Source organism: Cinclus cinclus, chromosome 22 (genome assembly GCF_963662255.1).
Source record: "Cinclus cinclus chromosome 22, bCinCin1.1, whole genome shotgun sequence".
Classification (NCBI taxonomy): domain Eukaryota; kingdom Metazoa; phylum Chordata; class Aves; order Passeriformes; family Cinclidae; genus Cinclus; species Cinclus cinclus.
The window spans coordinates 2088629-2100229 of NC_085067.1; the positions used below are offsets into that span (position 1 = coordinate 2088629).

An 11601-nucleotide genomic window follows, 5' to 3' on the forward strand; every position below is an offset into this window, starting at 1 on the left:
TTTAAAATATTTACATTAAATCCTTACATGCTTGAGTTTATTTTGCGGTGGATTTTGCTAAAATCAGAATTTCATTATTTAGTTAAGGTTTTTTGAGACCCAGTTTTGCAGCTGTAGCACATGGGGGTACTCAGGGGCTGAGCAGCTCTGATGTTTGGCTGTATTTTCACTTGCCTGGGAGAGGAGTTAAGTGGGTATAAATAAAACTGCTGGTCCTGGGTCGGCCCAGATGCCTCAGGAAACCATGAGCCATATAAACTTTGTCACATGAGTGTGTTTGGTCAGCCCAGGGAGCTGCTGTGGAGCAGGAATCCTGTCCCAGTGAGCCTGTGGAAGGTGGGAATGGCAGGAGAAATCCATATGGACTGAACCAGGAGCAGCTCTAAGGCACTGTGGTTCCCCTGAGCGCTCTGAGCCTGCAATTTGGGAACCTCCAAAGCTCAGTACCACCCTTGCGTGGCGTCCAAGTTCAGATTTCCAAACTGAGGTGTTAGGAGTTCATATTTTGAATCACTTTTTGGACAAGCAGTGAGTTGGTGCAGTGGCTGGACTGGAAATGTGAGGGTTGCATTCCTAAATCCAATCTATCCATGGATCCACATTTCCTCCACACACAGGATTCCCAACGCTTGTGCCCTGGGTGTTTTGAAAAGAAATCCAACACAGCTTGAAGGTGTCGGATCCTTCAGCGAGTGCTGGCAGGGTGACACAGCTTGGGGAGGTGGAAAACCCTCTGAAAACAGAAGGGAAGCTCCTGGTGAAGCTCCAAGCCCTCCGGACCTCGTTTATACGCACGCAATCAACAGCTCTGCAATTAGGGAGGTGTTATAAATAGGATATGGTGGGATATGCCCAGCTTTCCCAACCTCTCTAATTTACCCCTGGGGCTGCCAGGAGCTGAGAACTTGGTGTCCCATGAGCAGCTCCAGTCCCACCCTCAGGCCAAGCCTCACCAGGCAGAGGGGAGGAAGTTCTGGGTAAACACGGCAGCCTCGGCTCCCGATCGCTCCGGCCTTCCGCTTCCAGGCCCTATAATTAGAAGTCCTTCTTTTCCTTGTATTCCCAGTTGACGCAAATGCTTTTTGTGGCTTGGCACCTCATTTAGGGCGTGGGCTTAGTTTATGGCCAGGCCAGAGTCTGGTTTAGTCTTCTGATACTGCATAAATAGCTCTTAACCCACAGTCTACATCTGTACAAGTTTTTCCTTTTATGCATATATTCCTCGTGTTTTTATTTCTATCCTGAAAGAAGCTGATTGTTTCCCCAAACAGAATGCAGGAAAAGTAGGAAGCTGTAAATTAGGGCAGGTAAAGCAAAGCTTTGCTAATTTTTTTTCCCCCCATCTATGATATCTGTTCCTTTGAAACTGGATTTTAATCATCTCTGTGGATTTGAAACAACCACACAGTAAAACAGTCATTAATTTAATCTGGCTGCACTCTCGTACTGTGGATAAGCAAAATCAGAATTTTTGCAATGAGATCTATACTAAATGAAGTCTGGTTTACACATAGATTTCCACTGGCTCCTGTGTATGCAAGACTTCCAATGGATTTCAGCTGTTATCTGTTAAACAGGGATTAATGCCAGTTTGAAAAATAAGCAGGAAATCCTCAAGAATTATTCACTTTTCATCTCTGATTATTCACCCATAAAGTCCCTCATAAGAGAAGACATTTGGACTGAACCTAGCACAGCTTTAACCTGCATTTCCGTCTAAACAACTTTTTGGGAAAGTTGTCACAAGGCCTCTTAAGAAGCTTGAGTTGAAGTTTCCTGCACTTGAAAGTGAAAGTGAGGTAGGACCAGAATTCCAGTTCGTGTTTCTCCACTGGGATTGGGAATTCCTGCTGGAATGCTGCAGGGAGATGGAGAGAGAAACAAAATGGTTGAGCTGTGATAATGGAAAACTGTGATTCTTCAGTGTGAAGTAATGAGAGCTGGAAAATCCCACCACAAACCCCAGCCCAGTGTTCTGAAACAGGGGTGATTTATTGTTTGAATAACAGGAGCGAGGAAGAGATTTCAAAATGCTGTTTTTATAAATACACGTTCTTTCCCATCTGTGGTGTTGTGCTTGGGACCTCCGTGTTGATACAAGTCCTGCCAGAATATATTTGTACTTCAAATGCAAATGTGGGTGTGAAAGGTCCTTCTTTAACTTACTGAAAAAGAGTCTCTAATACAAGTGGAGGGCCTGTTTTCATCTAATAAATGCATTTATTCCAAATGGGACAGGCAGCAGGAGTTTAGATCAGACACAAATTACCAAGTCAGATACCACCCATCTTTCTATTTTTAAGTCAATTCCTTTCCAGCCACAAATGTATTATCTTTCGCCTCTGTATTCCTTCAAGTTAGCAAGAACAGAGAAAAGAAACCCCAAACCAAACCCAGAAAACCCAAAGGCAAAGCACACATGGAACCAAGAGCTGGGAGCATCATCTGGAACTGCTCAGAGCTGCAGGTAGGCGAGTGAATGTCACGGCTGCAGCCTTGGGATCCGAGGTGTCCCCAAAGGATCAAACAGGGACCACCATGGCTTCTGGGGGCTCGTGCACCACAGGTTTTGGTGTTTGTGCCCAAAGTGAGCCCTGCTCTGCCTAAAGCCGGCTCTGTAGGGCTGGGAAGAAGCCTGTGAGGAGCAGGGGGGATGATACCCTCCTTGCACCGCCCGCAAACACCTCTCGCCAGCGCTGGAAACCAGATCCTGCTGAGCTGAGCACCCACGGAGTGCATGGACAGCATGGGATGGTGATCCCGTGTTTTCCCTGGCTGGGGATCATTTCACAGCCTTTTGTCCCCAGTTCCAGACAGATTTTTGGCAGATTTGGGGTGGTTTTTTTACCATCTTCCATGCTCTGTGCCGTGCGCTGGGATCCACACGAAGAACGCTCTGCTGGGATCTCTGGGTGCACAGAGCCCTGGGTCTGTATTTATAAAAGACTTCTCCAACCTTGGGGTAAGAAAAAATACCTGTTTGCAGAGCTTGTCTGCTCAGTATTCAGAGAAGTAATGGATTCATCTCCTCCAGCTTCTCCTTCTCCAGAGGTCCTTCCCATCAGGAATAGGAGAGAGCACATAAGGACCCAAAGCACCCTCCACATCTGTATGAAGCTGTCTAATGCACAAGGAGAGACATGGGCATAAAGATAAATTCTTACTGGGTTGAATTAGATCTTTTGGAATATCCTCGCTCCAGTAACAGCAGCAGCCTAGTTCCAGCACAAAAACCCCTCTTTGCTTCCAGCTTTCTCTGCTGGAAATGCTATATATTATTGAGGACCGCACACTTCACTAGAAGGGAAGTGTAGTTTGTGATGTTGCAGAACAGAATTAATGCAAGTTGTGTGCATAATCCCACACGAAAGGCTTGGCTGCCTTGCACCGGAGCAACTTGAGCTGTATTTCCTATCAACACAGTCACTACAAATCAAGGAAATTGCCAGTTAAGCCAACATTAACATCCAGACCAACCTCAGCTCACATGCCTTACCGCCCAAACATAATACCCCAGTGCTCTCCCGGATTTCTCAGCTCCATAACAAACTCCCTTTCATTTCTAACACCCGGGGCCGGAGGAACAGCCGGGAACAGTAAAAGTGTGTCTGCTGGAGGGAATCTTGCTGAGCTCAGATGTGAGATGCTGCGTTTGTGGAGCTGCAGGAAATGCCTGGGTGCAGCGTGGGTGGCCTGGCCCTGCCAGCCTCAGTGGTCAAGCTGAGGGGAAGCTTGGAGGCAGTTTTGTCTCCGAGAGCAATTTGGATTTTGTACCTTGCTGCTGGTGGGGTTGTGCGTTTGCCTTCACAGGACCCTTCTTTCAGAGACCCAGAGAAGCTGAGATGTGCCCTGGTGGTGCCACACAGGCTCTGAGGGTGCTGCCTGGTGAAAACTTGGTTTCCCAAATTTCCACAGGGCCAAGCCTTTGGCCTCTGACATTTTTCTGTCTGGGCCTAAAGGATCCAGTCTCTTAGACTGCAGGACTGCCAAGGAGGGAAAACACTCAGGATGCAAATCCAGTGATGAAATGGTGTTCCCATAGAAAAGCTAACCACACTCCATTTTTACTCTGCTGCTTGACACGCTTTTTACAGTTTAATACTAAAATTTTCCAAGTGTCATAAGGTAGGAAATCTGTGTAACGTGTGGGATGTTTCAAATGTGTGTTCTTGGTATCTGGGGCAGCAGAGGGAAGAGCAGTTCCTGGTATCACCTGTAAATAAATGAAGGCAATGGACACTCATTTATGGCAGAAATGAGATAACCATTTATCCTGTGAATAAGTGTCATGTAAAACATGGGGACTAAGTTCTCTTCCTGCAGGATAAAAGATTTCAGTTGTGCTTTATATGGAGAAATGTTGCAACAGACCTGAGTGGGATTTCCTGTTTTTTCTTTAATTGATGGATACCTTGAAAATTATTTACAACATCACTATTAAACTGCTAAAATCACTTTGTACTTGATGTTAACTAAGTGTCAGAGCCTTACTTTGGGTGATGACATTTTACATTTCATTATTAACAGAAAAATAAATCTGTAATTTTTTACTGTAATCCTAAATTCTGCCATTATGCTGTATTTTCCTTATATGTACAAAAATATTTTTTTTGATAAATTGATACAAACTTATGGCAAATTGACTTCAAGTGTCTTTGTAAATGTTTAAAACTGGGTTATAGGCTGAGATATTGTGGATAAAAAAAGTAAATAGCAAATGTAAATTACTGTGGTTCTGTTGATGTAATTGAGTCATTTCAGTACCTCCACCAGTGACCTGTTTTCAGTGAACCTGATACCTCATTTAGTGTTTCATTTGAAAGCTCTCAACTCTGCTTTTCACCAATAAATCAGACAGCTTCTTTCATTTATGAGGAAGATGCTTCTTCAGGATTGTTTTGGTATGGGCTGTTTTGGCTGGATTTCGATAATCTCTTCTTCCAAGAATTGTTATTGTGGAGACATCAATCTTTTTTAGACTGGCTCTTGCCCAGTGAAGAGCATTTTGGGGTTTTGCTGTAACATTCATCACTTCAATGCTTCATATTGGTCACACAGTTCTCAAATTTAGTTGGAATATTCAGATTTTTCAGATATTTTTATAGATTTGTGTTGTAATACTATCTTAATATATTAATACTTAAGTAGTAGTACCATGAATATGATTTCAGTTGAGGTCCTGATTCATTTTTATGAGGTGAACCCCTTTCAGTTCAGTAATTTTCTGTGTTTTCTTCTGTTTCCAAACCCCAAATGTAAGCCACACTCAGTTTTTTTTAGATAGACACTTTAAGCCTCTTCCTTTGCCGTGATTAATCTCTTGTGCTTTTGTGTTTCTTTTTTTTTTTTTTTCTTTTTTTACCCAGGGATGTTGCTGGTCACCACTGACACATTAGGCCATGATTTCCATGTTTTTCAAATCCTGACACATCCTTGGTCATCATCACAAAGTGCCGTCCATCATTTGTACACACTTCACAGGGGAGAGACCGAAGCCAAAGTAAGTTAAACTCTTTGCTGAAGAATAATCCCCAGACACCTTATACATTCTGTGTATGTTGGCACTTTAATGTTTGTTTCAGCACACAAAGAGCCTTTCTTGTGCTCCAGCCACAGAAGGGATAAGAGCAGAGCGTTTAACCTGGACAATAATAAATTCTTGCCCTTTGCAATGAGGTGCTGTCAGATTTATTCAGATCTGGCACTGCCTCCAAAGAGCCCCGATTATTGGCTGTGTTTGCACTTAACCTTTTCTCATGTAACATGTTCAACATTTGTCTCGTGCCCGTGAAGGAACTGTCAGCGTTTGCCTGGCTCTGGTGGTAAAAGCCACAGACAGACAATTAAAGAGTTGAAAGGAAGAGTTAATCAAAAGGCTGTGATTAACTTTTCTTAGCACAGTGGGGGAACCTGCTGAGACTCCCCAGTTTAACTTCCCTGTTGAAAAATCCCCCTCTCAGAAATGGAGGACTAAGTCAGGATATTATCCAAGGGTGGGAAAGTCTGGAATTGTATTTTAAGCAGTGCTCAGTGAAGTGATTTGCTGCGAGGTGGGGAAAAGGGATCTGCTCCCACTGGCAGGGCTGTGGCTGTGGCAGCAGGGAGTTCTTGAGTCTTTCACATGATGCTTTTGGGCACCAGCAGAGCCTCACCTTGGGAGCACTGAGGAACTGCTGAAGAACCTGCTTTAAATACAGGAATAAAAATGTCACCACAGGGTAAGAAATGAGTATTGCACTTGCTGATGCAATTGCACACGGGAAGCACAGGCTTGTGACAGCCTGGCAGATGTAAAGCACTGTGACAGGGACAGCCTGGGGCTCTGTGATTATCACCCTGGCACTGGGAGCTCGGGTGCTTCTGCTACCTGATTACAGTTCCTTCAAACCCTTTTTTTTCCCTGGGAGCTGAGCAGTTTCCCCTCAAGTTTCTCACTGTACCTTTGTAACAAGTAGAGTGTGAAAGCTGTATTGAAGCTAGCAGTGGTTGATTAAGTTTTGATCTAGGTGAATTTACATTTCTGGCAGTTTACATACTCTAAAGCTTTCCTGTTGCCGTTCTGGAAAAGTGGAATTGTTGTTGCAGGCAATGGTTACTACAAGGAGGAATAAGCAGTCTGGAAAGTGAGAGGAAATTAGGAAAAACTGTTCATTTGGGATAAAATATATAGTACTAACATGTAGTTTTTATAAGTGTTACAAAGAGCAGTGAGATCTGTGTGTATACACATACTCTGCCATTGACTCGGGCATGTTCTATAATGTGTTTAATGTTTTAGAGTTATTTTTGTTCTCCCTTCATACAAAGACTCAACATTGAAACCCAAAGCACAGGATTTCAGTCATGAGGAACAAAGATGTTCTTCTGGTTTTTACAGCTGATAAATTTGTTTTCAAGGCACACATTGGAAACCAAACAGAACATATTTTAGAGAAGAAACCCTTATTGATGCATGTTTTTTTGGGATATAGTATTAGCATCTCTGTGAAAGCTTTGCATTAAAATTCTCAGAATCAACATAGTAAATTTTTTTCGTAGTTTGCCACACAGTTTTCATTTGGGATGTGAACAGTATAGCTTTTGGAATGGCATAAAATGGAGAAAATGCTAACCAGTCTGAGGTGTGTTGGTGGATTTCACAACTCCCTGGATAATTAAACAATTTGCATTGGTACCTGTGATTCTCAACACACATAGTTTGAAATATTTATATAATATGAGGGATTGTTTTAGGTTTTTCTTTTGGAATAACAGCACTTGTAGCTGTTCAGTGAGAGGAGAGTTTGCTGGTGCTGCTCTTTTGTTGTGTGAATTTCACGTGTGAGGAGCATTAGACAAGAATTTTGGAGACTGTTCAATATAAAGCTCTCATTGCAGCCCACACTGGGAGCCTGTGTACCTCCTGTCTGGTTAGAACAGTATTTATACATTTGCTACCAGACCTTTTTCCTTTTTTCTTTTTTCCCCCCCTGGTTTAAAACTAACTGTGAATCAAGGCCAATGGTCTTAAAGGTCACCTTCTGTACTGGAGCTATAAAAAGTTCTAATTTGTGTTGATGGACATGAGTGATTATCAGTGTCAGAATTTGTTTAGCTAGTACCCATTATAAATTGTTTAAACATCATCATTATGGCCGTGGGATTTAAAATCCATGTGGGATTTTAATGTCCATGCTGAAATCAGCTCTGCTTTTGTACGTGAGGTTTTGGCTGACAGTGCTTCACCCCGCTTTTCCCAAAATCTCCTTTTTGTGACTCAGATGAAGATGGGGTGGGATGGAAGGTGGACCTCTGCCTCAGAAGGGAATTGTGAAGACCATGGAAGAATGTGAAGTGCTCAGATAATTCAGAGTCCCAAGGTCACAGCGTTCAAAGTCACTGTTCTGCAAACACAGACAGAAGTCCCTGTTTCAGTTGTATCAGATTAAGATCTTTTAGCCTTTAAGTGCCACTTGTGCTTTAGATTTTATATTTTTTTCCCTTAAGAGGACCAAGAGCAGCTCTGAGAAACACCAGGAAGGTTCATTGCCAGGGCTGGTTGTATTTAGCTGAGTCAGAGAGAGAGCTGAACATCTCAGAGGATCTGTGCTTGCACAGTTCAGCTGTAAAGGGGAGAAATGTACAGTGTATGTGCTGCACATTTTGGTTAAGGATGCATTTTCTTGTCCTCCACCTCTTGCCTTGTGAGGCAACACTTACTGCACTCATGTTTTTACCCAAGAGCATTCTGGAAGGTTTTTAATGAAGGCATAGCATGTTCTGAACTGAGGAAGCTCATTTACTTGCAGATGAAAGTTAGCCCGTCACCTGATGATCCTTTCTCTTTGATCTGAAATTGTAAACAGCAAAAACAAAATCCCTGAAAACAGCATTATCTCAGCCTAGGACAAATAAACGTAATGATAGCATCAGCTGGCTGCTGGCCAGCTCCTCTGTAATCCTTTACTCTGTCAGACTTTTGTTATTCCCACTCCCAAACTGCAGCTAGAACTGACTTCGGTCAGAGAAGGTAAACAGAGAGAATGATAAAAACATTCCAGCCTGGCTGCTGTGGAGCACGTGTGGTGTGACATTTTTCCAGGGAATGTACCAGTGTTTCAGTGATGGGATTCCACAGACACTGTTCAAGGTTGTGTCCACCCCGTGCCCAGGTAGTGAAACATTGGAACAACTTCCAAACATTGGATGTGAATCTCCACGGCCACGAGAAATTCCTGCCTGTCTGTGACGTGCTCATAGTTGCAGTTATTGAAACAGTCTGGAAGGGAGACTTTCCTGTTTCTAGGAAAGAAGCTGGGGATGGGCTTGAAATAATCAGGATTGATTTGGGGAAGTTGATCAGTGTGGGATGAGAGCTGACAAGAAGAAGCTGCTGCAGTCAGAAGTAGCTTGGCTGTCTTGGGGAGAGGGAGTCCTGAGCAGAGGTGGTTGCAGGCTCAGTTTTTAACAGAGAGCTCAGCTCTGGTTAAAGGCCCCATGTGAATCTCACACTGTGCCCACGTTCTGCCCTTGCTTTTGCACAGAGCTGAAATCAGTTGAGGATTTGTGTTGAGGACTTGGGGAGACAGAGTTGGGTCTGTGTGGGTCTGATAAATCATATTGTGTCGACCATGATTTTATTATTTTTTTCATATGTTTGTTGCTACATCCTTTCCTTAATTTTCTCAGCCAAAAAAATTCACATACAGACCAGTTTTCTAATTTACTTTGACCCCTACCTCCTTGGGACTGCTGCTCTTTCTCATTGTTTAATGCTACTGCTTTTTTCTTTCTGCCATCTCCCTGCACAGCATAATTCAATACTTGAGTCCTGTGCTTCAAATCAGGGTGTTATTTCTCTGTGACACAGCACAGTGATCATGAACAGGTCACGTTCCTGTTGCAGCACTGCTAGCCCTACTCCTCAAGTTTAATTAAATGCAGTAAAATGCACAAGAATATACAGATTGCACCTGGTGTAACTCCACACAAGTGACAGAGTGGTGGTAGGAAGGGAAAAAAGAATGCTAGGAAGATCAAAATGTGGTTTATTTCTTGTCATTATTATTGAAATCCAAGGTTCAGCATTGTGAGGTTGGTTTTCTAGGTTTACGTGATTTACCTGGACACAGTCCTGTGCCAGGTGCTCTGGGCTGGCCCTGTTTGAGCAGGGAGTTTGGACCAGATGAGCCTGTGTGGCCCCTTTCAGTCCTGTGATTCTGTAACATCAGAAATGATTTTTTGATCTGTACAGAATTGAAAGCTGATCCTCAGTAGAGCTGTTGACAAATGCTGTGTCCTTGGAGGACTCTGTGTATTAAATTACCCAACTGTGTCACTCTGGACAGGCTCTGAGTGGTAGCTACATTTTAATTCAGTTTTCTGGAGGATTTTACATCATAATGTTCAGAACACTGGGAAATAGAAAAGTGGAAGTTAGAAAGAATCACGGAAGAGTAATTGGAGGGAAACGGGAGAAGACAGGAAGCACATTGACCTTTTGGAGCAAGTCCAGAGGAGGCCACCAAAATGGCCTCCATATGGAGTCCCTCTCATATGAGGAAAGGCTGAGAGAATTGGGGTTGTTTGGCCTGGAAAAGGAGGCTTTGGAGTGGTTTATCTGTGGCCTTCCAGTACCTGAAGGGAGCCTGCAATAAAGATGGAGAGAGTCTAGGACTGAAAAGAAATTGAAAATATCTTAAGGGTTCTCAAATTAAACAAAATCTGAAGTCTGTAAATCCCTTTACTGGTCCAGACAGAAGAGGATAGATAAAATTTTAAAATAGAGATGTGAGTATTAAATGTGACATTGACCTTGAGCTATAGAATAAACTTTGCATTGTGAGAGATTTGGCATACTTTGTACTTTATTAACATATATCTGTAAACACTGTGGGGTCTTGATTGATCTTTGGTATCTAAACATTACATCATAATTAACAACAAATCCAGAAATATATTATAAATACATGAAATAATAGTACATTAACCTAAAGAACAGCAATAAATTGCAACGCTTAGCATAAACTTGAAAACCACTAATGGGCCACTGTGCAGTTTGTTTATACACTGAGCAGTCGAGAACTCAGCGTAATGTACAGGAACGTGGTGGGGAACAGCACAGCCCAGGCTGTAATTTATAGGGGTTTATTCATGGACACAGCTGATTTTTGAAAATTGTTTCTGAGACTGCCACAATGAGCAATGTCCTTTCAGCCTGGTCCATGGCTTCTTCCAGTTCTCCTGGAGAGTTACGGGCTCCTTCACGTTGCACAGATGGATTTGTGCTGGTTTGATGTGAGCTTAATTCGTATCCTTGGAATTGGAAATATTTTCTGAATCACCTCCTTGAACTGCCCGTGGTTCTGCTGCTCCTGGTGTATCTGTGAGAGAAACAAGGCTGAGTTTGAGACCAGTGAGCAATAGGTGAATCATGTGGAACTCTGCCACACTGAGCAGTGCTTCATAGCTCTGCTCCTGTAAATCTTAATTTGTTGCACACTCTTCTGTCAACACTTTTTTCTGCGCTGTTACTGAGCATTAAATCCTTCTGCCTTTGTGGTTTCAGCCATGTTTTAGGCAACCATGGCCACGATGCCCACTCTGACTGCAGCCAGTGTTTGTGAGCACTGTTTTAAAGAGAGCATTTGGGATTATGGAGTCCCACACTTTCTTCCTGTAGATCAGGAATACTTTTTTTCAGTGTAATGTTTGCACTAGGGATAAAAAACATCCTGTAGTGATTGTTTCCCAGTTTCTTGGCTGGGGCTGTCATTTGCCAGGGCGTGTTTGTGTGTAGTTTTTGAAACAACATAACCCTCAGGGTGCCAACTGGAAACTGAGTATTAAAGTAGAAACATGCAGTTTTGTTGCATGGTACAGTGAGATGGAATTTCTTCTCTGTCATCTCATACTCATAGTTCTCTTGTAACTGAGAGTGGCAGTTTCTACACAGTTCATATGTTTGGTTTTTCGACTGGGAGAATTTGCCACTTTAACAGCAAGTACTGAAATACTCATGGTGCCATCATTTTCCTGACTCCATGTCTTTGGGGGTTTTTTTGGAGCCCTTATTAATCCCTGTGAGGGTCTCTAATTCCTTCTGAGCCATCTGTTAAGGTG

At 42.9% G+C, this 11601-nt stretch overlaps 1 protein-coding gene across 1 annotated transcript in view; it reads left to right on the forward strand.

The window, feature by feature from the left end:
• BCAS3 (BCAS3 microtubule associated cell migration factor) overlaps nt 1–11601 on the forward strand; it is a 298217-nt gene that overhangs the window by 66419 nt on the left and 220197 nt on the right. The window contains exon 14 of the mRNA XM_062507332.1: nt 5367–5500. Coding sequence (XP_062363316.1) covers nt 5367–5500 — 134 coding nt within the window. The remainder of the gene's footprint in view (nt 1–5366; nt 5501–11601) is intronic.